The 26,834-nt window shown below is 38.0% G+C and overlaps 2 protein-coding genes across 4 annotated transcripts in view; one reads left to right on the forward strand and one right to left on the reverse strand.

Annotated features, from left to right (window-relative positions):
- The window catches only part of RICTOR (RPTOR independent companion of MTOR complex 2), a 76,194-nt gene extending 66,651 nt beyond the window's left edge, over positions 1-9,543 (forward strand). Inside the window, exons 33-38 of the mRNA XM_064641604.1 lie at positions 262-346; positions 1,681-1,914; positions 2,981-3,133; positions 3,821-3,944; positions 4,448-4,586; positions 4,736-9,543. Of these exons, the coding sequence (XP_064497674.1) occupies positions 262-346; positions 1,681-1,914; positions 2,981-3,133; positions 3,821-3,944; positions 4,448-4,586; positions 4,736-4,810 (810 nt within the window). The 3' untranslated portion in view covers positions 4,811-9,543. The remainder of the gene's footprint in view (positions 1-261; positions 347-1,680; positions 1,915-2,980; positions 3,134-3,820; positions 3,945-4,447; positions 4,587-4,735) is intronic.
- A 162-nt stretch (positions 9,544-9,705) lies between these two features.
- OSMR (oncostatin M receptor) overlaps positions 9,706-26,834 on the reverse strand; it is a 29,415-nt gene continuing 12,286 nt past the window's right edge. For all 3 annotated transcript variants that reach the window (XM_064641605.1, XM_064641607.1, XM_064641606.1), the window contains 14 exons: positions 25,469-25,747; positions 24,740-24,869; positions 23,317-23,474; positions 22,561-22,697; positions 21,723-21,882; positions 21,114-21,190; positions 20,474-20,696; positions 19,723-19,905; positions 18,472-18,573; positions 17,856-18,035; positions 15,954-16,118; positions 14,415-14,493; positions 14,066-14,138; positions 9,706-13,081 (listed from right to left, as the gene is read on the reverse strand). In XM_064641605.1, the coding sequence (XP_064497675.1) occupies positions 12,632-13,081; positions 14,066-14,138; positions 14,415-14,493; positions 15,954-16,118; positions 17,856-18,035; positions 18,472-18,573; positions 19,723-19,905; positions 20,474-20,696; positions 21,114-21,190; positions 21,723-21,882; positions 22,561-22,697; positions 23,317-23,474; positions 24,740-24,869; positions 25,469-25,747 (2,396 nt within the window). In that variant the 3' untranslated portion in view covers positions 9,706-12,631. The remainder of the gene's footprint in view (positions 13,082-14,065; positions 14,139-14,414; positions 14,494-15,953; positions 16,119-17,855; positions 18,036-18,471; positions 18,574-19,722; positions 19,906-20,473; positions 20,697-21,113; positions 21,191-21,722; positions 21,883-22,560; positions 22,698-23,316; positions 23,475-24,739; positions 24,870-25,468; positions 25,748-26,834) is intronic.

The following is a 26,834-nucleotide window of genomic DNA, read 5'->3' on the forward strand; positions in this document are numbered from 1 at the left end:
TTGCACCAGCCTATCACCACTGTTAGAACATTTACTGACTGGTCATAAGCCTTACTTAATAAACATTCATTCACAAATGTATATTTTTCTCATTTGGCTTTTCTTCAGTACTTGGGAGCTTATTCTTAATTTTCTTCTCTAATTATATCTTCTTCCTGAAGTAAAAAAATCAACAACATTTTATTTCCTCATAAAATCTCTTTTTCCTTTGTGTTATGATTATCACCTGTGCTAATTTTAATTTTCATTTGAATATTCCAGGTAAAGGAAACTCCATATTTCCAGAAGAAAACTACACCTCCACTTGATGACCGTGGAGCTAGGGTCTTTGCTCCTGATGCAGGAGGTACTGGTTTTGTTCCTCTCCTGCATGTTTCTGTTGTTTGTTGGTACATTGAGTGGGTTGTTGATTTATTCGTTAATTTTTCATTAGAGAAAAGCGTATTTATTAGCTGTTAAGTTTTGAGAACTGCATTCTGGAATCTGGATTGCAGGCCATGAATTCCCTGTTTTATTTAGTTTGAGATAATACAGTATTGCATCCAAGTTTGGTCCTGCTCTAATGAAGGGAGGAGGAAAGTCTGCTTATCTCCGTGAGCTAATGCTAATCAAAGACTGGTAGTGATATTGAATTAAAGGAAGTAACACTAGATAAAATATGAATGCCACATTTTGAACTGTTACATTTTGATTTCTCTTTGATTAAAAATGAGTTTATAGGAACCAGTAATGGTGTTCAGTGTTTATTTCAGAAAGTAAATTTTGTCTTTCTGTGATGTGTCCATCACAGTTGATCAGTGAAGGTGATGGGACATGGTACAAGAGAACTGCAAGTACTCAAATGTGTGACTTGTTCTGGAATGCAATTTCTTTTTACTCCAGAGAAATTTGTAGGGTCTCAGTATGTCTGTTAAAAAGGACAACTGAAAAAAGAAGCCTTGAAACTGGTCCTCTAGTAGTATATTAGGATAGCTGTCGTCCTGCCTCCTGGCTTACTGGTGTTTCCTTACAACCACTTTGAGCATTCAAAAAGACACACTTTACTGATTTTTTTTTCTTTTGTTTTGTTAGCATTGTATATAAAGCTGATTTTCCTGGAAATGTTTTTCTGTAGTTTGCTAAGTTTCAGTGTAAAGTAACTCTTGTTCAAAATTGTATTTGTTTTTTCCCCCCAGGAAAGAGCATGTCACTAAAGTGTCTTCTGTTTGTTTCTGCATTGTTGACTCTAGTTTCTTCCTGTCATGACCACTAAGTTACAGGTTTTTAAATAGCGTTTCTATATGCATTAGTGCGTGTGTAATTTAAACATCTGGTATATTTTATTTATCTTGTTGGACACTATGAAAATTGGTAATGTGTTTAGTGTTACATAGGTATTAGTAATGTTGATACTATGTCAGGATTTACCACTTACCATCTTTTACAGTATGTGTGTTTAGAGGTTAAACTCTGTTCTTTGCAATGTTATTTTATGTCTGGTAAGTTGACACTAAAATGTGATGTCTACTTCTCAAATGCTAACAGTGTTGGGAGCTTAACCTCTCTCAAAAAAAATAATGTTACAGGTGTTCATGTGCACACACTCCCCAGCCTTAAAAGGCTTAAAAGTGGAAATTGATTGAAATAGTGCAGGTTGCTTGGTTTTGTGGGTTTTTTTTAATAACTAATTCTTATCTACAGGTCTTCCATCAGGTGCAAGTGATGTTGTCAAAAGCCCTTTCCAGATGCTACGACAGCAGATCAGTCTCACAGAAATCATGAATACCAGCCGTTCAGACGCCTCTCAGTTTTTAGAAAGTACAGAGGATACTGGTCTGCAGGAGCACACAGATGAGAACTGTCTTTACTGTGTCTGCATTCAAATTCTGGGTTATCAGCCTAACACCAAAGTGAACTCTGCATATAGTCGTACAGGTTAGTGTTCCTTGTGGAGAAGTGTGGTAAAACCAAGCGAACCTGTTGGATTTTGTTCATCTTTAAAACTAAATAATCTGTAGGAGTTTTTGTGTAACTGACTATTGACCTTAAAATTAATTCTCTAATAAGCTCACTCTGCAACCAGTGGTATTACTGTGGTCATTTCCAGCTTTTCGGTTTTTAGTATTATGATTAGATGCCTGCATGTATTTTTTAAGTATTTCTGAGTGTATGTTAAAATATAAATCTTGAAACCTTATTTGGTACTTAGAATCCGTTTCCTAAAAATTGACACCTGCTGTCCAACTAATGAAAAGTCTGACTTCAAGTCTGTATCCTAAAATACAATGAAGTAAGTCTGAGGAGTTGGTTGAAGTTGAGCTGTAATTTCTGGGATTTAGTCATCTTCCCTCATATTTTGAGTTTCGGATGAGACTCAGAATTATTTTTTGTAACGTCTTCTGCAGAGCTTGCATTTACATGCCTTTTTACAATGTCTGTGGAGAAAAGATAATCCAGTAATGGATGCTTAGTAGGAATCCTTACTGTTTGACATTAGTGTTACACATTCAGCTAGTAGCACATGTTGGCAGGGGGCATGATACACAAAATGTGAGGAATGGCTCAGAGAGCTGAGCTTGAGGTTGAGTTCAGAGGCAAGAAAGGATGGCAAATAAAATCCCAGCTGTAATTACAGGTGCAGCAGAGCCAGGCTCTTGTCAGAGACTTTTCTACAAACTGTGATAATTGTATGAAAAAAAGTATGCATATGAAAGAGCATCTGTATTGTCATATAAAATGGAGCTTCATGTGTGAGCATTTTAGGCTTCCATCAGTGTCTAGAAGAGTTGACTATTTTCACTGGAGTATTTTAAGATTCTAAAAAAGCAATTTTTAAAGATTTTAAGTATGATTTTTTTCAAAATGCAACATGTACTTTCCAGCTGTGCATAGTAATTAGTGCATCAGTGTCTTGCATGTTTACCATTGTTGAAAAATAGCAAAAGCATGTGAATTGAAGAAAAGTGTGAATAACAAAGATGCAACATTTTGTTTATGTCAGATTTTTCAGACATTCCATATACTGACTGGTGTGGGCAGACCATTCACAATCACTTAGACGTCCATTCCTCCAAATTCTCTGGAATTTCGGGCTGTAGTGATGCAGTATCCCATGGTTCGGCTAGCAGCACCAAGAGTACAGAACTTGTCTTAGGTAAGTTTGAAAGCCTTATGATTATTAGAGATTGTAACTCCTGAAGTATGTTTTAGGTATTGTGGAAAAATTATATTTCGCTTATATACACTGCAACTGATTAATGCTCATTATTAAACAAAAACTGAACAAATCTGGATAAAAACATCTCTGGGTGGGAGAACGTAGTTCTAGACTCTTCTTTTGCTATAAGCATTTCTACAGGCTATTCAGTAGCTCTGTATCTGATGTTACAAGCAAATTGATTGCCTTTTTTCGTAACTGATATTAATTTAAAAAAAACTTTCAAAAATGATTGAATTTCTGTAAAGAGACATTTTTTTTTTATACTTGCATATTACATTTTGACTTATCATTTCTTACGAAGTAGCTGGTTGCTGAATTCTTCAGTATCTGAGAGAAACTCATCCAGTTTGCTACATGATTTAGTGATAGAGAGAGCACTGTGACTTTATCTTAGAGGATATTCCAGTTACAAAGTTTTCAAATATTTGAAAAGGTTTTAAACTGTTTAAATTCCTGAAAATAGTATTTAATTTTAGTAGAAATATTTTTGATCACTCAGAATAATAAGTAAATACGGATGTGCATGTATGTGTATGGAGTGCTAAAACAGACTTTCGTGGCATAATATTAGCACAAAGACAATTTTGTTTAAATTCCATACTGTTTAATTTGTTTTTCCAGGAGTAAAATCAATCCCAGATGATACTCCAGTGTGCAGAATACTTCTGCGGAAAGAGGTCCTACGTTTGGTAATCAATTTGAGTAGTTCAGTAGGAACTAAAGGCCATGAAACTGGACTTTTGACGTAAGTTCGACACATTCCAGATGTTTTAGCAATATTTAGTCATCTGTATTCTCTAAGATGTGAGGGACAATGAATAATTTAACTTCTCAAAAAATTGTCAAGGAGGTATGATTTACTGTCATGTAAAAGCTAAACAAATAATTTTAGCATTTTTGCTCTGTGTTTAATACTGTACTCTTCACCAGACTTTTTAAAATCAGTGTCTTTAAAAAAGAAACTAAGTTTTTTTATTTATGCTGAATAATAAATAAGCACAATAACAAACTGAAAGTAACTTCTTGAGAAACACAACTCTGCTTTAGGCAAGAGTACAACTACTGAAATTAGTTTATTTTAAAAAATGTTATAACCTATAGGTTTCTGGACTAGTGACATTGAAAACTGGCAAATGCTAAAAGAAGAGTTCTACTTTGTTAATGATGATAATCTAATTGAAAAGTTTCTTTTAAAATATTATGGAAATCCACTCAAGGCTTATAAATTTTGTTTATTCTGTTGTTCAGAATTAAGGAGAAGTACCCCCAAGCATTTGATGACATTTGCCTTTACTCTGAGGTGTCCTACTTGTTAGCACATTGTACATTTCGACTTCCATCCCGAAGATTCATTCAGGAGCTGTTTCAAGACGTTCAGTTCTTGCAAGTAAGTGGAGGGTTCACGTGCACTGAGTGTACCAAAATATGCTAGCTCGGTGCAGGTTTCATGTTCTGAGTAAAAAATGCTTTCAGAGAGGAATGTCCTAAAGGAAACCAAAGTCTCTAACTATTAATACTTCCATCTTTTTCTTTTAGATGCATGAAGAAGCAGAGGCTATTTTAGCAACACCAACAAAACAGCCTGTAATCGATGCATCAGCTGAATCCTGACCTCTGCTCAAGCAGTGCATTTCATGCAGACTTTCTGAAATCCTTACACAACCTACGACTGACTGGACAAAAAAGGCTTGGAGCACCATCTTCTAGACTGTTCCAGAAGCTACTGGTACCTGAAGACTGAACTGAAAACATTTGCTTCCTCAACCAATTACTGCCACAGTGATTTGAGCCCTTTGGGGATTTATTAAACATTACATAGTTTTAATAATAGTAATTACCAGTATATGCAAGAGCCAAGCACTGAACGCCTCCACAAGTTTTCATTTCATTTTCTACCATACATTAAGAAGAAAAAAGACAACTTGCAGAGACATTATTAATTGACTTACGATTCTGTTCCAGAGAAGCAGAACGATGCCTTGCTTTTTAAACCCTGAATACCAGGAATCAGAGAGATGGGAGTGCATTCCACTGCCAGCAATGGGGAGCCATGCTGTAGTTGTGGGCACTAGGGGATTAATATTAGCCCTTCTCTGTTGGTTTTTGTACTGTTTATAACACTATGAACATGGGGATTTTTAACTTCAGACAGAAAGAAATGCCTCTGTGAATCTGAGGTTTCATTAAGTTATTTTAATATTGCTATAGTTGTAAGACATTTTATTAGCAGTTTCTTCAATTTCATTACATTTACGTACATGTATCTTGCCTGAACCAGTTAAGGATTTTCACTACAATTTGATTTTCAAAAAACCAAATAATTTAAATCTAAAATGCTGAAATGAGATTGTTTTCCCTGAATATTATGCATGTGTTTGCAGTTTCTACATTCATGCTCATATAATACAAATGTGCGTCTTACTCTTAACTACAATTGTTTAAAAAGCATGATTTGTATCAGATAAGCAAATATTGTATGAACTAAACTTGAAGACATTTAATCATTGTAGCTTTTGTGAGGAGACATAACATGAGTGTTTTCCAAGTTCCATGGAAACAACTTTTTATAAAAACAAAGGTTTATTTGAATTTTCAATGGATTAGTGATCAAGTGTCTGATAGTACTAATAATTGTAGTGAAAAGCCTTAAGTAACAAATTTTGGAGCAGCCGTACTTATAATTTTGTACTGGTATTTAAGACTTGTTGCAAAAGTTAAATGATACAGTGACTGATAATGACTGAAGTAGTTGCCTCAATCATGTTACTAGTTAGGTTTCTAAACTAATAAGTGCAAGCTTAAAAGAAAAAAAAAAAGAATCCCTGTCACTTTTGTCATGAATCTAAAGATTCAGAAGCCTTTATACAAAGGTAGTATAAATATATGCAAATGTGTATATATAGTAGCATGGCCACCTTTGTTAGAATGCCTGTAATAGAAGGGATTACCCTTTGATTTTGATATAGGTGAATAATTCAGCTGGACTGTACTGAGTAGAACGTATTTTTATCCATTCACTTCTACCATTTTTTATAATTGTCAGATTAATACTTAACTGAAACTTATCCTGATGCTCATAACTCTGTTCTTACTAGCTATGCTACTGGAGATTTCAAGAAGTAGTCCTGTGAACGGTAACACATGATTCCTAGTGAAACATAGAATTTATTTCTTCTTATTGGAAATTTCACCATGCCATATAAGCACCGCTTTGCAGCTATCACTTCACTGAGTTCTTGTGTGCACTGCATACCATCAGGTTCCAGTAAAGCAAATTGTAAGTTGCTGCTCATAGTCAAATTTAGTTCCTAAGATTATCTTTTCATGAGTTCCCACTGAAAGAAGGAGCAAAAAGAAACTGATTCAACTCTTCTGTGGTCGTTGACACAAATAATACATCTGTGTGTCAAGACATGTTTGAAATGTTCTGAAAACAGACCACACCAGTAACTATTGGACTTATGGTCATAAGAAATAAATGCTTCTGTAAAACCAAAATGTCAATCACAGTAGACCAAATAGTGATATAAACTCCAAAGGAAAATAATGTAGTTTTCCCACAAATGGGGATAGCGTATGTTATACAGTAGTTTCAAACACTACCTCAGTTAGGCTAGAGTAGAAGAGATTTGTTTTAATAACTAAATGGGGTTACATCAAACAACTCCATGTTATTTTTCTGCAGTTAAAGCAAAATAAACAAGTTTTATCACCTGTATTTAAATAAAACACCTCTGTTCATTTGTTAAGTTTAACCCATAGCACTTAATGTAGAAAGGCCTCTGATTATAAAAAGGTAAGCAAACCTACTTTTGAAAGAATTTCCATCCTAAAATGCTTATGCATTCTGAAGTACTTGCTTGCTTGTATGGGGATCCATGACAACAGAAACTTGACATAAATAATTATGGCTGCAAATTCAGTTATAAAGTGTGATTTTTCTTCTGAAAATGTATGAGTGTCAGTAATTTCAACAAGTATGCATCAAGGATATAAAGTCTGTACTGTACATAACATACAACATTTCTAGAAAATTAATTTACATACTGACATTAAGCTCATTGATGTTTCTGTTTAATTGGCAAATGAAGGGGATACTGTTTTTGAAGGAAATTTATATTGGCCTAGTTATAAACTGTGAATTTCTAAATATATAGATCTCTTTTTTTCAAATACTGTTTTTAAAGTCCTTGTTTTGGGATTTCGTTTGGTTCATTTTAAAGCTTCAAAATTAAAATGTAGTAAGCAATGATTGTGCTTGTATTAGCCCTAATAAAGAATTTCTTCCACTTCTCCTAGGGAAGCTGACAGACCACCCACTTTTATATTTCAAGTCTGAATGATACTGTTGAATAAATGGCAAAGTGTGTAATGTTCACCTACACTATATACCAATGCGATTGGGTTGCTGTGGCAAGGAAAACTTTCCCACATGCTCATATGCAGCTCAGAGACAGAAGCCGTTGTGGGAAGGAGAGGCTGCTTGTGAAACCAGTCACATTTAGTCTACTGCACTAGCTGTCCAATTTACTTTGTTGGCTTTTACAGTCAGTGGAAAGGGGCAGCCCTTTGCAAAGGGCAGTGAACTGGTGGGGCCCCCAGGTACCTCCCCGAGGGCCTCTTTCTCTCCAAGGAGGGAAGGAGGACATAGCTGGGTGCTGAGAGTCTCCTTTTGTAGAGAGAGACCTTTTCAGTTCTCTGAAATTCAGACATGCAGCATGCTCCCAGCTGTTGCAGACATCAGTTGGAGCTGGAGATGGTCAGGCTTTGAAGTGGTGAACCTGTATGTGGGGCCCCTGGCATATTGTGCTTCAATCAAGTTGCTTTTCCTCATCTGACCATTCTTATTTGACTGACATCTGACATACCTACCCAAAATGTGCTCTCATTGCAGGGTGGTGGTGTTTTTTCCCAAGTGGAGTTCTAAACGATTCGGATTCAGTAGTTTAGGGTGCAGTGGCTCAGCACGCTGAGGTAAGCTGCCATTATAAGGCACCAGTGAGAATCCTGCTGGGCTCTTTGTCGTCTTATTTTGAAACATACATAGTGATCTTGAATGCGATTTAATTTGCAGTGAGACTGAAAACAAAACCGTTAGCGCCTTTACTATGTGCCTGAAGAGTAAGGTAGCTATTCAAGAAACAGAGAATAATCAAAGCCTCGTGAGAGTTGGAAGAGTTGTTGCTGCTTCATAGTTGTGTCCTGGTCATGGTATTTGGCTTTTTGGGCTGCAGGAAGCTGGTGTTTCCCTGTAAGGGAACATAAGCTCCAGTTTAGCAATGGCAGTGGAAGGCTTGTTGCCAGTCTCTGGAACATCTCCCTGGTTCTGCTCACCTCCCAGCAGGGCGGCACACAAGTCTTGTTACTCTGAGCTTTACTGGAGCCAGTTGAAAGCAGGTCCAGTAACTACTTTTTTTTAATAGTTAAAAAAAAAACCTATTAGAACACTTCTATTATTATGTGCTTATTAAAGATATACTTGGTGAGAGTAAAACCTGAACTGTAAAAGAACTTCGGGGACATGCTAGAAACCATGTTTGTATTTTTCTAGAGGGCCTCCATCTCCTTGTTTTTTGTTTTAAATCCTCATGGTGGTTCCGTAGATAGTTTTGTTTTCAACGGATTTATATTCATTAAAGAATGCGGAGTTTCTTTGGGCTATTTTTGTAGCACAGATGGACAGCAATGCCACAGCATGCAGAAATTGCACATTTTGAGTTGCTTTGTAAAATACACTATTTTATTTGAGAAATGTGATTTATGCCAAAAAATGTAACATACCATTTTGCCACTGAATAGGGTGTCTCAGCACAAGATGCAATGTCTTAAGGGGATAAAAGGCAGACAATTTTTAGTTTTAATTGAAAAATTGTTCCAGTACTGGGCTGTCAGCATCCCTAAAACTTCATTACAAGAGATTATCTAAATTAATCATTCTGATCTGAGGAAAGGGATCAAGGAAAATCTCAATACTTATTCTCCCTGTCCTGTGTGGTCTTTTTTTTATTTAGTAATACGCTGCTACATATTTGGAGGTTCTAGTGTTTTAGGTCACTGAACAGACATTGAAATCTGATTTATATTGTATACCTGTAACATAGAAAGAAAAAGTATTTATATATTTTACGTAAGAATATTGCATTGAGCTGTGTATAATTTAAACAGAGGCTTGTCCCAAAATGGTATTGCCCATCTTGATTTTCTTCGTGTTTTTCTTTTTTCTTTTTCTTTTTTTTTTTTTTTTGTATACTGTGTACAGTTCATGTCAATGAGCATTAAAGGCCTCCTGAAGCGTAGTCTTATCAAAGGGATGCGTTGTTAATAAAATGTACTTAAACTTCTAATAGTTGTTCTGGTCTCTTATGTACCTCTCAGCACTAGAAATGGATTGGAATTTTATTTACATTTGTAAGTTACTAATCAACTAGAATGACCAGAAGCTTTCTAAATAAACTTTTTTGTCAAAAACATATTTTATATTAATGCTTTGTAAGATATAGAGACTCTTTAATAGTTTGCACACCATTTTTATTTTAAAACTTTATCATGCTGATACTGAGAATACTTTTCCATTATGTGATGGTTTAAGTATTAGCATTTCAACAACAGCTGTGAGAGTTGAATTATTAAAAAAAAAAAAAAGAGGATTACACTTTTGAACTCATTCAACCATTAATGCAAGACAGATGTCTTAGTATATAAAAATTATACATGCTTCCCCAGCCATGCAAAAATACTTTCCTGATCTTCAGTTCTGGCACACAGACTGCACCTTCTGACTGGCACAGGGGCATTATCCTCCCTGGAATCCTCTGTTTGTGCGCTTTTATGCACAGGTGGTTTCACGAAGCACCACCCATCAGGGCCAGGAACCAAAAGGGTTTACGGGGAAAGAGCAGTTGGCTTCTCCTTAGCTCACCCAGCAGTCTGGTACCCAGTCAAGTGTTTCATTGTGTCCAGATAATGAAATTTCAGCAGCGCAGGATCTCCCTAGGAAAGACCAAGGGAGCTGAGAGGTGAACAGGTTAATGTGTCTCACCCCACCATCAGGAAGGCACAACTGGCTGAACCCACACACACACTCACACTCCTCCATTCACTTCCTGGGCGGAATTGCTGCAGCCAAGCCCCAGTGACAGCAGCTTTTTCAAAGTAGGGATTTGTGCTTTGTTGCAGCTGTCCCCTCTGACACAAGGAATTGCAGCAATGCCAAATTTTAACATGTGTAGTGGGATGTTGACTGACTTGTCAGAATTCCTTAGCTACGTAACTCTTGATTTAGGGTACCTTTCAAACCTTTTTGAATAAACAGGCCTTTTTCTGAAATGCACAGCTCAGAAGTTTTATATCGATAGTGACAGAACAGCTCCCTTCTGTTTATTGGCCTTTTCTCCAGCAGCAAAACTTTTAAACTACACAAGTACATACAATGTGATGAAGCACTTTGGAGAAGGAAATGTTCCAAGCTGTAATGATACTGTGGTATCAAGGTTTCAAATGCACTGTAACCCAGAGGTAAAGGGAAGAAAAGTTTCTTTGGGATGTTTCCATTGAACAGCATCAGCCTCCTCCCTTACCTCCCTGTTCTCTTGTCAAACTGCCCTTCAGCAAAATGTGCCCAGCCACATTTCCTTACTCCACTGGCTGAAGGCTGACAGGAAGGACTCCTCTGTAATTTTTCTTTTCTTGTCAAATGAGTCTGTGTGCCATCTGTACACACACAGCACAGTGTGCGTGGACTGGACACCTGACCCCAGCTGGCCGTCCCTGTGTTTGTACCTTTGTCTGTACCTCGCCTTTTCCTGCCTGAAAACCTCTCTTTCTTTGTAGTGAGTGCTTGTCTCAACTATAGGCTAAGGTCTTACTGGTTTTCCTGTTGCAACATAGCTTGTGGACATTACAACAGTATCTGTAATCAACAGTGTAAAAACTAGATGTGGTTCAGTATCAGAACTCACTTGTGCCTGCAGCTGCTTTAGTTCCTAGGAAGTGTGATTAGCTAGCTAGTTAAACACAGGGAAGACAAGTGACTGCATTTTAGCGAACTAACTGAAGATCAAATTGGCAGAGACTTTCCATTTTTTTCACCTTTGATAACTGCTTATTCCATGCTCCTAAGTTGAAACCATGTGACACATTCCAAACTGCACCGTAAGGATGAAAAACTAAAGGGTTCCTTGTGCACTGAGGAGGTTAATCTAATGAGACTTTCAGTACAGTTCCAACTATACTGCATCATTACAAATTTATGATTTTTTGAAATCAAAGTGAAAGGCCAAGTTCACTGCTGCCTACTGTAGAGATTCTGAATGTTAAAATAATTTCATTAATGGTTAGTTTTTGTTTGGTTTGGTCTGGGGTTTTGGGGGTTTATTTGGGTTTTTTGGTTTGGTTTGGTTTTGGTTTTGTTTTGTTTTTTAACACATGCAAAAGCAGTGTTGGGAGATCTAGCTGATGCAGCCTGAATATGACATTCTTCACAAATGGGATACATACACCTATGCATCTGACTACCCTGTTTCCTTACATGGTTGGTGGTTTGGAGTTTGCTATGGAAGTACAGGAGTTAATGCCAAAAGAAGTTCAGTTCATGTGCAAAAGCAGAGAGACAATGCATGGTACCACCTCTGCAAACAGCTTTCCTGCTGCAAAAAGAACTTCCCACCTAGCTCCCCACATTTCTTTAGTGTATAGTTAAGACAATTTTACAGGGTCATTCTTCCAAACAGAGAAGGCAGAAGTGTGATGAGCCCCAGTGACAAGAAATGGAAGCAGGGGCTTGTACTATAAAATATGTTTTTTGTGCTCTTTCACCCAACAAGTGCCATTAGGACACAGGTGCAGTGAAAGCATGGCAATTACTGGATTTTGGTGCTCTGGGCAGCTCTCCTAGAGAAAGTCAAAGTTCCTTCAAATCTTCTAGTAATGTGCCACACTGTATGCAGGTAACCTTTCCATGATGATTCCTTACATCACTTAAGAGACAGAAAATAAAACCCACCCCTCACTATCACTGGGCTGGGTAATGCTCCATGCCCAGCAGCACAGCACCCCTGGCTGGGGTGGCCAGAGCATGTAGTAGTGTACTGCAAGTGAAATAAATTCCTTGAGCACAACAGCCTATCCCCTTGTTTAACTTGCTCCTCTATGAATAAATTTATCTCTGTCAAATACAGCAGTTCTCTGCATCAGGCTATGACAGACTGCTGTGATCTAGCTTTCTACACAATACAGGCCACAAAACAGCCTATAAATCTTATATAATCCCCATAAACTTGTAATGAAACCATAACACACATTGTTCCTGTGTGCAAGCCAGTACTGAAAACTAGTTAAAGTAGGGCAGTTGAGTTTGTGAGAGCCCTAATCAAAAGAAGTTCTCATCTATATTGTGTAATCAAACACTGGATGGACTGAATGGAGGAGAGTACATCAAAGCCTTCTCCCCAGGCAGTGCACATCTCTCTGTGAGATATATCTCAAACCATTCTTTCTGCCAGCTGTTTCTCTGGTTGCTGAGGCTGTGTCCTCATTAAAAATATCAATATAGCAGTGTGGCTGGTATAGCCCTACTACCAGCTCTGTCTCGTTCGCTTCCAGTGTCTCCGGTGTTTGATAGGGATCAGATTCAACATCAAGATGAGAAAAATAAGCAAAATTTTCAAACCAATTATGAGTTTGAGAGATAGGTGTGGGTGGAAGGTCTCTCTCTACATTTTCCTTAGGGTAAATCCAGGACGAATTGTGACCATCAGTCTTGTCTTCTGTTGGTACTGAAGACAACTTGCTCCATGGATGTAATTTCTGGGCTTCAGCCTTATTGTCCATAGCCAGCATGTCAGGAATGCAGTCATTTATTTTTAGCACTTTCTCAGAACCAATCTACAAGAGAACCATTCAACAAAAAATGAAAATAAAAAAAGTCCAGAGTAAAGAAAAGGGAGTGATCACTTCAAGGACTTCTAATATTGTCTTACACATATTTTTTTTGATTTGGACTTTTCAAATAAATGAGAATTTGAAGGAAAACCTATGGAGAGAATGTTCAGTGGAAGTGGTATTTTATGTTGAATCTATCAGACTATTTATTTAGAGAATTCTTTTTTTAAAGTAAATTCATTACAGCTGTATTTGAAGAAGGAACCATGCCCCTCTACTATGAAGACTTTGCCAGGTTTTTGATGCGGATTGGTTTTAGTCTTAACCAGAGGCAACTGGAAGACAGCGGCATGGGCTGATAGGTGTACTGACTCCTGGAGGCCTCTGACCAATCCTCTCCTCCCAGCAAGACCTGGCAGCGCCTGGCAGAACCCCCTGTGTTCTCCCAGGGGCCAGCAAGTGCATGGCTCTGCAGTGCCCTACTGCAGATGGGTGTGGGGCAGAAGGAGAGGCCGGACACAGCTCATAGACTGGCATGTGGGGGCAGGAGGAGCGGGCAGGCACAGCTCACAGGCTGAGATGTGGGGCAGGAGGAGCAGGCACAGCTCATAGGCTGCAGTGAAGTGCAGTATTGTCTGGTCTGCTGCATTCAGTGTGAGGGCTTGAACAGCAGTAGTGGAGGAATCACCTACTGTATCAAAAGATTTCCTTTATTCTCCAATTATGCACTGGCTTTTTGCAGTAACAGACTGCAGAATATAAGCTGGTCCCTGCAGAGTCACATGAATGCCAAAAAAGAAAATTCTTCACTAAAGAGTATTATTAAACTATGTTAATGTTTTTATAATGGTTAAATGAAGTAAACACAAAAATCAAAAATAAGTTAATTTTTAAATTTAATCAACACAAAAAGAATATTTTTTGAAACTTTGATTTTGAAATCAAAGAATGGACAAATTAAACACACTAGATTTTCAGTGATCTTACCTTAAACTCTTTGAATGACAGCACTTTGCTCTTGTTAGGACTAGGTATTGCAGGACAGCAGCACTCCTTCACCCTGGAAATAGGAGAGCAAAACAAAAGATATTTTTGTTCTCTTATAAAAGCACATTCTACCAGCAGAAGCCACACATAGATGTGTACAGACACAGCAGCAGAAGATGAGTGTCTCAGAAATGCCACAAGCCAAATACAACATCCACACAGTTTGACAGGCAAAGGAAGAAATGAATGAGACCTTACAGCAGGCTGGAAGCAACAAGCTGCAGCAGTGGTTTGTGAATTAGGTTAGTTACATTCTCTGTCTACAACAGAAAAATGCTTTATAATTTACCACTTCTTCTTCCAGTGGCATGCAGCTGCTACAAGGGTTGGAACTATCACGAGCAGGAATAGGAAGTACAGCATGTTGTCTGTGAAAGAAAAATACTTTTAAATTTTGCTTTTAATTCCTCAGATGTTAGAATCAATACAGCCTTTCTCGGGCAAAAATAACACCAAGCCCATGTGGGATACCTGCCACTAACTCAGCAGTAAAACTGTGTGGTCCATGGTCGAATTATTATTAGACTGCTTTTTATTTGCTCTCATATTGGCATCTTTACTGTGAGAGAAAATTTCCAAAACCTAAGGCAATGGTAACTTCACTTACGTATTGTTTTAGGTTTTCTCTTGGATCTCTAAAGAAGACAGATTTTTACTGTAAGAAGTGGAAAGAACATCTGTACTTCCATTTTGGATTGACTATAGCAAGAGAGACACTACACTGTGTTCAAATTTTCTAGGATTTATGTGGATACAAGGATCTCAGTATTTCCTCCTAGCTGGAAGACACAGCCTCAAGCTACACTGTTCACAAACACTTGAGGCTGTAAGTGGGCTGAGGGGGAACACTAGTTAGTGCCAGCTCTCCCTCTGCTCTGTGCCAGAGAGTTCGTGTGTTCCTACCACACACCACAGCAGGGAATGGGCACATGTTACGTTATCCTTTTATCTCTTTTTTTGGGTCAGTTAAGCCCTCATTTTTATTCTCTGCATGGCTATACAAATGTCTTGCTGGCTAATGGGAGCTGGAACATGGAACACAGAGGGATGCAGAGGCAGGACTGTGCCTGTGAGGTACCATGGGGGTTTAGACACTGTTCTGCTAGTTAGCCTAAAGCATGAAGTCTCCTTGCATAAGCCAATGCCTCCCCCTTTCCTATCCCTCCCCCTCACCTCCAACCCCAAGAAGTTTCTCAAAACCAGGCATCTCCAATTTGGATCATAAATTTCACAACCATGACTGCTGACTGGTATTTTCAAGGGAAAAGAATTACAGCCAAGGGATTTCCTCTTCCGCTGTGGTGATCAAATCTGCCCATTTAGCAAAACACAGTGCTTAGGCCAATAAACCTTCCATATCAGTTTATGAAGTAGTTAACTTGGCAATGGATTTAAGGACTGATGAGAATAAGAAGTTCCAAGAATCCATACAGAAATTACCTGTTTGCACACAAATCTGTAGTTTCCGTTTATTAGAAAACCAGTTAAATCCAAATACAATTCTTCAATGAGCTCTAACAAACAGGACTCACTAGGCATGCAAGTGTGCATATATTAAGCTATTTCCCAGAAAGATACAAAAGACTTAAATAAGGATATAAATTAATTTCATTCTAAATTTTTTTTAAAAAAACCTATCTACTTTAAATTATCAAAAAGCCATGTCGGTACGCACATGTGATTTCTCAGTTGGATTCTTTCTTAAGTGCACTTTGCATTGAATTACATGTTTTTCCTTGAAAAAGGGAGATTATTATCAATAATCTCATGAAAATTTTAAATCATCCCATCCTTCTGCTAGAAGACATTTTCCACAGCCAGTACTCACAGTTATATGGTGTCTCTATGTATATAAACTTATCAATGAGAGTCTCTCCTCCACCTGTATATGCTTTAACCCCAAGTTTGTATTTTGTGTTTGACATCAGGTGTTCCACAGTGTATCTCTTTTCTTCTGGATTTTCAATTGTGTATTTACATAGCTCTGAATTATCTAAAATGAAACATAAGATAGAATCATGAAATCACAAAATCAACAGTATGGGTTGGAAGGGACCCTAAAGATCATCCGGTTCCATCCCCCTCCGCCATGGACAGGGACACCTCCCATTACACCATGTTACTGAAAACCACATCCAGCCTGGCCTTGAACACTTCCAGGGATGGGGCATCCACAACTTTTCTGGGCAATCTGTTCCAGTGCTTCATTACCCTTATGGTAAAGAATTTCCTCCTAATATCTAATCTAAATCAATTTTTTTCAGTTTAAAACTATTACCCCTTGTCCTGTCACCAGGCCCTGGTAAAAAGTCTTTCTCCGTCTTTATCATAAGCCCCTTTTAGATATTGAAAGGTTGCAGTAAGTTCTCTTCAAAATGTTACAAACCCGCTTATGCATGGCCACTGAAATAAAGAAAACATTTGTAACCTGCCTTCTTTGTAACTTGCACACTTTCTTACGAGAAGGATGATGCATCCTGACTCACTGCCACAGGGCTGAAGTCACATCCCTTCTAGCTGGACTGTCCAGCATTGCCCATCCTCTCGCAGACACCCAATAACTTGTTGTCAAAGGCTGCAACTGTTTATTTTCATTTCCTTTCACTAGAGCTTTTAACATAGTAATTTGAGTTTTGCCATTTCCTTTTTTTTTTTTTCTGCCAGAATTCTGTAGCCCTTAAGCTTAGGTCAAGTTCTTTGAAGATAATCGAAAGCAAGAAACTTCTGCCTGAAAAAACCCGCTCTTTAACCTCTCTTGTGCAACTCCCAGACCCCAGGGAGAAATGGGTTAGCTTATTTCTCCAGTCACACCCCTTGTCTGCTAGCTCTGACAAACAGGGAAGCAGAAAAATCTTTGATTTAAACTTTTTAAAGTCTAACTGGGATTACTTACAGAATTATGGTACTTCTATAGTTAGTTTAGTTCTGACAGGAACTCCTACATAAGCTTCCCTCAGTTCAAAATATGCTTTTCAGTTTGGTACTAGTCTAATCAGCAGAAGGATCACGGGACATGACCCAAATGGAAGAAGAGGTAAAGAAAAAAAGATATCCTTTAACATAATGGAAACATCTGAAAATCATAATGGATCAAAGTCATCTGGAGCAGTTTTGCATGTGGAACAGGAGGGTCAGATATAAAAGTTTAAATGTGGCTTTGTGCCACTTTACAGCTCACTTCAGCTGAAGAAACTCCACTGTAGAACACAGACACGAATACTGTCACTGGAAAAGAATAAACTCCACTGTAGAATACAGACACGAATACTGTCACTGGAAAAGAATTTAAATGGGGAATTTACGCAGTGTTCCAATTCTGAAGGAAATAAATTGCATCCCATCTGTTTCTAAAATAGCCCAAATCCTAATAAGACTAACATGCTTCCTATGACTCTCATCCAAGCAAACCACAAATGTTTTTTGAAATTCATCCAGAACTCCCATAACAAGAGGCAGAAACTTACATCCTCCTACAGTACCAAAGGAATGTTTTCTGGAGCTAAAAAGGAGCTACAGACAACAGGACAGGGGCTGTAAATCTCTATAAAGCCAGGGCCCACTTCTGCCTGTCAGCACCTCAAGCACAGAGGGGAATCAAAAGCAGCAAGTGTTGAAATCTGTAGATGGCCAAATTAGCCAACTTGACTGCCTAATGTGAACCTTCTAAGATGCTGCAGTATGAGCAACCTGTATCAACGGCCCAACTTCCTACATTGCAGAGCTTGGTTACCTGGAAGAATGTGCTTTTTTGATCCTTTTAAACTGCAATTCTCTTGTATAGGTGACACATAGACATGGTAGCCTCTCACAAAACCAGGCTGTGACTCATTTGTGAGGTAAGAATCCCAAGACAGTGTTACTGCATTGAAAGTCAGTTCAACTTTGTCCACTACAGGGTCAAGAAGAGGAGCTGGAAGAAAGGAAATTCAAGTTAAACTCGCAATTATTCTTCAAGGATGTTTTTATTTGCACTTGAAAAATCTACACTCCCATGTGGTGTTTATGTTTATATCTTACTTGTATTTAAAATTTGAACAAGGCCAAAGTGCTCTACAAACACTGTCACCTTCACAGAGCCTTCATGCATCCTCATTATACACAAAGTAGTGACTGATAATCACAGCTTTGTTTAGGTCTTCTAATACACATGGACTCTACCTGGTCACTGCACTAGCCAGATATCCTCTATGGAGGGTCTGTATGTTGATATACAACTGATGGTTCACTGATGATATAGAAAGAACATAGAAAATAAAATTTTATGTAGCTGTGGGAAGAAGCAATTCTTCTAGTTGTGACAGGTCAATTTAGCAAATACACAAACCCTAAATATGTTGCCAACTTACGTAGCTCCCTGAGATAACCAGTCTTCTTTTCCAGTAAGGAGGCTCTATTAGCGACAGATCCATAGATGTGGAAGTTGTATCTCACCCCCGGAACAAAGGCAGCTAGAAAACAGTCAAACTGATTACAAAAATAGGTTATGGTTTGTATTTTGGTGTTGCTTTTGCTGAGCTGCTTTCTACAGAGGTCAATAATCTATTAGACGTCTTCTCCATGTGCTATTGTGCTATTAAAGCAACTGAAGGAGACAGAGGGTAATCCAATTCATGGTATGCATACTGTGAATTAAACAAATTTATTCTGTCTGAAAGAGATAATGGGGGAGGGATTTATATATTTTTTTTTTGTTGCCATACAGTATTCAAGGTGACTGCACAATAGACTCTGAAAGAGCAAGATAATTTCATTTTACATTTCTGATGCAGGAAAAGGTCATGTTTTGACTGTTTAATCCAGATGCATATCCGTGCATCAGGATTCCACATTATCCTCAGTGACATTCACTCCCATTCACATCAACCACGTGCAAACCATGAAGAATTGGACAGTCCTTTTCCCATGTGTTACCACACTCCACTAAGAGTGCATATTCCCACATGTTTGTGTGAATTACGGTGCAGTTCCTTTATTGCATATTGAAGTGTATTCAGTAAAATTTTGTTCAAATATGTTTCATTCCAAAATTAACTCTCAGTTTGAGAGACTCCAGAAAGGCTAAATTCTTGCAGCTGTGGAAGTAATCCAGAAAGGATTTACATCTATTGGCCACCACTGGGATAAAAAACCATGCAACTGATCCTAAGCAAGGACTGGTGCTGAGTCACATAATTTGTGGCACACTGACAGCACTAAACCACTGTGGGTGTTAGACTGCCTGAGTCTAAACTTCTGATCCATGTTACAGTTAAGGCAGAGCTCCATTTTGTATCTCTTCTGCTCAAAGATTTTTAACTCCTTCATTAACTTCACCATCCTCCTTCAAGATGCTACTACAAGCCACTCGGAAAAGGTTTTTTCTAAAATATTGTGCTAACTTTCCTAAAACACTATGCCGACTTCCAAGGCTTAATGGTGCTGGCACATTTGTGGTGTCTAATTAATTTGGTAGGCAAAAAAATGATGCCTCTGAAGAATTACACCTGGACTGCACAGACTTCGATATTCCACATGATTTGCTTCCCAAATTCAATTAATGCCCATAGCATGAAGGAGTGCTACACAGACATCAGAACGAAAAGTTGTTTGGCTTTCACCTGAGTTAATCACAGCACTGGAAGTGTTGGGCCCAAATCTCTTCCATTGCAAATCACAAGGCTGCAACTTTGGAAAGTTACACCACTCGATAATGTAACTGTCATATATATATCTGGGCTTCCAGGAAATAAAAATGCCATCATCTGTACCATTAACCTGTTCTTCCTTAAGCTCTTCAGTACCTAGAATGAACGAAACAAATATCTATTACTTTCATGAATGAAACTTACAGATTCATAAATGAAGATCAATATAGTTTCTATGCTAAATTGTGAAAAACAATAATAAAAGAGTTGCATTCCCTCACTACGTGACATATGGGCTCTTTCACATGTTGAAAGCTGATCTCTCTGTATGCTAAAGGCTGATAGCTCAGAACCCATCCAGTAAGTTACTACATATTCATAAAAAAAACCCTCAGCTGCAGAAATGTAGAGTCAGAGAGCCACAAGAGGCTGATCACACACAGAGTTCCCTGCAAGCACTGGCTGCACCTTCAAGGTATCTGCCACAGGTCTGAGGCCCTAGTTTTAGGCCAAATGTGTTTTGTTCTGTGGGCACTGTGAGCTTAAGGTTAACACACATACAATTATCACCCTGTAGGTGAAAGTACAGTAATAATTTCCAAACAGCACTGATGTGAGTTAAAGGCCAGGTTAATTTATTGCCCAAGATGATAAATTATGACTTCACTTAAAATAGGCAGAAACAAAACTATCACAATGGAAATGTAACTGAAAGTACTCTTACTGTTATCTGTAGCTCTAGAGATGACCAGTACTGAAGGAAGTGAAAAATTAACATCATTCATTGCCATGATGCTGATTTTATAGGAGTGGTTATCAATGAAAATCCTGGTGCTATTGTAGACTGATGACAAGGAGATGCTTTCAGGCCTGGAGCCATCTTCTATTTTTTCCCAAGTTACTTCATATGAAATACTTCTTCCATTTGCTCGAAAACCTGGTGTTTGCTGGGAAAAAAAGTTACAAAGGAAGAGAACAATAACTTCATAAATTTTGCTGAAAAACTACAAAAGGAGCATTTAGAATTTTAAATTACTAACCGGGTGTATTATTTCTATAAAAATATAAACCTTTTTTTCCATACACGCATACGCATACTGGTTGAAATGGAAGAAATCGCAGTAATGATATTTGTCATATTATAATACTTACAAGAACAGAATTATGTCTGAAATGCCAGGACAGCACACCATCACAGCTACATATGTTCTGAGATACATTATATATAATATCTGCCTTAGATTTATAAAAGACATTTTATACTGAACTGCTATTAAGTACAAACAAACTTACTAAAGTTTATGGGAAAAACTTCCAATCCCTTTATAAAGGGTTTTGTTACTATTTCTGTAGTGATGTCTCACCTTCCAGAACAAGGTCACATTCCTTCCCCCTAGAACTGGTGTAATTTCTCTCCACACGTCCAGTTTCCCTGACGGAGCTGCAATAAACATAGCAAAAAAAAAAAAAAAGGATGCTCTAGATCCAGAAAGAATAGACAGTTTAATTGCTTCCTTCCACTCAAAGAAATTCCACTCCCGACACCTCTTTTTCCCCATCACTGCCAGGTCTTGCCCAAACTTTATCCTTTAACATCTTTTCCCTTCATTCTTTTTTATGGATGAAAGTCTGGTTAATTTCCCAAGAAAATCTTTGCTTGCAATTCCCAGATGCTTGTTCCTACCTCTATACCACTCCTCCAGGCCACTAAGGGCACTGTAACTCTGTCTGTCCATCCTCCCAGTCATCTGGATTTCCGACTGTCTGCGCTGGATGAAATATCAGAGACTAGCGGGTAGAATCAGAGCTATTTAAGAAGTCACCTTCTGGAAGCTTGCCTAGTGTGCTTCTCTTTCATGCATGCAACAGGCCTCTGCTTTAGATACACAGCAGAAGAGTAACAACAAATAGCAAAGACGTGTGGCAAGAAAAGAATATCCCTCAAACTTCCCTTCTCAGTAGGTGGGACATACTTGCTTCCTTTGTTCTGATAGTCCGGGCTTCACTCCACTCACTCCACCTCCAAAAATGCTTTGCTGCCCCGCAGCGAACCCTTGCTGTGTATTCCGTGTAGGGCTGCAGCCCACCTACAGTGATGCTCCTGTGAGGGGAATGCATGTCTGAACTATTGTGCTGCAACACAGAAAAACAGAATAGTCAGAGCTCACTTCAGCCTCAGCAGCAAGATGGTTTTGTCTTAAAAAAATACTTTTTCCTCTAGGTCCTGCAGCAGCAAGTTAAGCTTGACTTGGGAAAGGTAATCATGAAACAACAATCAAAAAATAATAATAAAAAAAATGCATGAGATGAAGAGTCTGGGAGATCCCAAAAGAGGTCTGAAAGTCACCTCTATGTAACTGAGTAGGAGTCACAACCCTCCAAATGAGTACTCTTTACATCAAGGAGGGAGTTTACTGAGATCTTGCCCTCACAGAGCCTGAAGCTATTACTTTATGTAGCAAGATGCTGTTCCAGATCTAGGCAGAGCAATCTACAGCTACCTTTTCTTTCCATTTTTTCCCCAACCTTTTCCCATACTCCCTCCTAATAGAGTTTGTTCTAGTAGCTCAAAATAAGTGAGCATGCTTTTAAGCCTCTCCTCAAAACTGTCTCCTGCAATGGCCACATTTGATCTAGACCTCTTAAGTAATATTGACACAGAACACAGCTTGATTGTGATCTTCCCTATGCCTTTTTAATGTGCTAGAGGCAAGCTGCCTTTCTAAGAAAAGGACTACATAGAAGCCTCACTGTTTGTTAAAGAGGTGGAACAAGACACATGTTTTTGTGTATGACATTCAGGTCTCATACCAGTTCAACTTTCCCATCCGGGTGGACTACTTCAGTCTGACAAAAGAGTTCAATTCCATTGCTTTGATAATTCCAATGTAATGTGATTTCTGTATCTGTGCATTTTTGCCACACCGGGAAAGGTGCAGTGGGATAAACTGCAAATGGAAAATCTGAGTCAGCTCTTGTAAAACATAAAATATATGCAAAAGTATTTTAAGGTATTTTAGCTGAGCAGTAAAAGCAAATAAAAAATACATACTTAGCACATTAAAATTAGCAAGATTTTTTTTTTCCACTGATGAACTATTCTACCTCCCTTACAGTAGGACAAAGGACATTGCTGTCCCATATGAGGACCAAGACAGGTTAGCATCATCACTTCTTTCCTGGCAATAGCTGCTTACACCTGTATCACATCTCATATCATACCAATTCCCAAGTAACCTACACAGTTATTTTCTTAAACTCCTTATTTTAGATCCTTGCATCATGTTGCTTTCTATACTATGAACTAGCTTCAGCAAAGCAGAAGATTTTGAAGTATTAAGGGTCATTTCAATAACCAAATCTGACCTTTGGAGTGAATCTGTTTTCTACCATTAATATGACTTTCCAGAGCTGAAACTGAAGAGAGAGCAGATAACTATAGGGACAGGTAGCAAAACTGGGAAGTTAAAAATCAGTGGCCTCCATACTTTAAACAGGGCACTCAAGGTATCAAGCTTAGAAGGACCAAAAAAAAAGCCCTCAACAAAGATATAGAAAAGACCTTACTTCTGTGATTTACATTAAAAACATCCATGGCAGTTTTCTTTCCCAGCGGATTTTCCACAGTCACTGTGACATTCCAGATCCTCTGCTGGCCTATCTCCCAAGAACATGCACACGTCTTGAAACAACTTCGTGTGCACTGAACCATTTTCTGGGAAGATCTATCAAAGAAAGGGGAGGGTGGGACAGCGGCAAAGAGAGAGAAAGATGTTTTTCCATAATGTACAATCAACACAAATATTGAAATTTTTGATGTTCAACTAGAATGCAGCATCATTAAAAATAAGGCTGAGGAGGAATATAAAAAGCCAACCAGTTCTTTCCCTTAGCCTGAAGTAGGGTGAATAGATAGGTATTAGAAGAAAGTTTTCTTCAAAGTCTATGTTTGTCTTTTTACGATGCAGCTAAATTAGTGATTTCCTCATAGAAATTCTAAACCAGGGACTTATTTGCCAGGACCATTTACACATCCACCATTATGTTTTAAAATGAAGCTGTAATTTCACGTGCACCTTCTAAGCTTCCATTTTTAAATTACCATCATAATATCTTAATAGAAGTGAATGATGCAGAGACCATGAAGGTACGTGCAATGATGACCTGTCTTCTGCTGACATCTATTGATTAAAGTTTGCTGTGATGATGAGGTATCTGTCCCGCTTAATGAGTTTCTCTGCAGGCTCTGGGGTAAAGCCCCTCTTCTCATCTGAGAGCCATGTCTGATTTGCCACACCTTGACTCAGAGTGCTAAGAAAGAGCTGTGAGAAAGTCTGCAGAGAAATCTTAAAAAAAAACCAAAAAACCAAAAACAAACAAACAAACAAAAAGTAAAGAAGCCAGCTGAAATTACAGAAATTATAGACACAAGTAGTATTTTTGAGATAGGATTGTCACTAGCTCAAGGACTCAAGAAGGAAAACACGAGCACGTAAAGTCCTAAAATCCTAAAGAAAAAGAATTAGGGAGGTGAATCAGGCTAACTAGGAGGTAGCTGGGAATCATCAGTTTTGAGTCAGCATTATTGTCAATGGATTGTTAGCACACTAATAGTCAGCCTACCAGCTGATTAGATCTAGTTGTCTGTTGTGTACTCAATAATTATGCTACACTTTTAAGTTATCTATATCCTGATTTCAGGGTGTCTTCATACCTACTGGAAGATATCCAAACAAATTAACCCAAAAGAATGATTAGAACAAGCTTTAGCAGGCAGAACTTGGTCTAAACGACAGGCAACTTTATATAATTAGTCTAAATCAGAGCAGTTCTGCATCACTCAAGCTTTGTTAAATAAGTGATCGGTGAGGTGGAAAGAGGCAGGCAGCTAATTACAAAAAAGAAAAAAAACATTTCCACAGATTCTAAAGGAGAGAAGGTGACCGTTTTATACAACACACACCAGAGTTAATACAACAACAAGACCTACTTTGCAAACAAGGTGTAGTTTGATGAATGCTTTCCATAAAGATAGGTGCTTCTTCCTTGGCTCCAAGTACATGTTATTATTCTCATATCTTGTGTTTGGCAGGAAAGATCTTTAGGTATATCAGGTGCTCCTTGTCAGAGGGAATAACCAAAAACACACCAATAGCATGGCAGTCAAGGCAAAAGTCATCAGTGTTTAATATATTAACAAGCTACAAATAATGGATAAGTACAAAGTCTGGTTTATTACAAATGTTATTGAAATTACACTTATTCAATGACCAGTTTGCAAGATAGTCAGGATAATACCATAAATTAATAGCAATCCAAACACTTTTGTTATCATCTTTTGTTATATTCATATATCCACTAATTTAATCTGTTTTGTTTTCTATCTGTAAAAACCGCTACTCGCCTTCAAAATAGGGACTGTGCTGAGTTTTGCCACAGGCACACAGACAGTGAAGCTGAACTCCTAAATGGGTAGGTATATTTAAGAATCAATCACCTGTCCAAGGATCAATTAATGGGATTAATTTGCACATGCTTGATGCTATTCTTTAATGATTTCTATACATAAATTTACAGATCTCAAGTCAGATATTAACAGAGATCAGCTGGACAAGACAGGGCTATGACAACTTACAGAAGGCTTTTTTTTCCTCCCCCCACAGTCACTCTTGACTTAATAACAAAGGGAAAATAGATCCGTAATAACATGTTCACTTACTACCCACAAGGAAAGCTGCATGAGCTGGGCAGTGATCTTGACTGTAAGAACAGCAGACATGGATCTGAGGCCTTTTGTGATGATATCTCACATTTTCCATAGTGAGAAGTCCGAGTCGACTGCTTGTGCGATTGAAAACACGAACAGCTGGGAGCACAGAGAATTCTTTAATGATTTGACCTTTCCTTCCAATGCAACAAAAAGTGGTATCAGAGCCTTCCTCTAAAATTATTTTCCTTGGAAAGATTTGTGGTTCACTGCTATTTGAAGTGTCCAGGCCTGAAAATTAATACATAAAAAAAACCAGTTCAAGATCTGCTCAGGGCAAAAGCCTTCAAACAGAACACATAGCTAAGCATTTATTCAAGAAAGTGTTAATGTTTTATTATCCATTCACAGATTTTTATTTAGTATTCTTCCCCACAGAGAGATGAACTTCACGTGCAATAATACCTATATTTGTCTTAAACTCACAAACATATAACGTAGTCCAACAAGATGGAGACTAAATCTATCTCTCTGCCTTTCACTGGAGGCAAAAAAAGTGTGTGGTTAAGAACTGCCTTTACAGAGGAACATTACCTCCTGTACCTATGCCCAGACTGATGTTTTACAGCCAAAATGCCTGCTCTGGAAAACTATGAATAGGGGGCTAGAAAAACCTCATGTTCTGAAGCTCATGCAGAGCTCAGCTAAGAGGAGTCAACACTGACTGAATCAGATCAGTAAGGAGACACTACACTTGGAATGAGATTCCTATGGCTTTTAATGTTGGACTGCTTGCTGGATGTAAGAATTAGTGGAATTTAAGTGACTCACAGTCTTTTACACATGTTGCATGGATAAACTCTACTCTCGAGAATCTGATACAAAAATCTGATGACATCTAGGATTACTATGTCTCAGGGAGCTCTAAATCAGGTCTGTAATGCGGGATCATTTTGTGACTGAGAAATAGTATTTTTGAACCCTATCAAATTTCAATTGAAAAAGATAAGGTCTCAAAGACTGAGGTTAGTGAGACAAAAAGGGAGTCTTGCATCCTATTTTCTATTATATAAGGAGAGGGAGATGGACAACTTAAGTATCACAATCCAAGTCTAAAGACCTGTGATGCTCTTCCTACCATGATGTATCTCATCTCAACTAAAAGCCTTTGCTGCTCCAAATGAGAATAGTGTTTCATTATAAAATCACTGTACCAATTTTTTCTAAAGTAGTTACCTATTTTATTTAAACAAAATTCTCTGGAAATCAAACTGTTCTAGTAAGACATGGTAATCTTAAAAAAAAAAAAGTGTTTTCTGATATTATTAATTACATTATTGGTTCAGTCCCTGTTTACTCTCATAGAATTCATAAGACA

The sequence above is a fragment of the Pseudopipra pipra genome, chromosome Z (assembly GCF_036250125.1).
Source record: "Pseudopipra pipra isolate bDixPip1 chromosome Z, bDixPip1.hap1, whole genome shotgun sequence".
Lineage (NCBI taxonomy): Eukaryota > Metazoa > Chordata > Aves > Passeriformes > Pipridae > Pseudopipra > Pseudopipra pipra.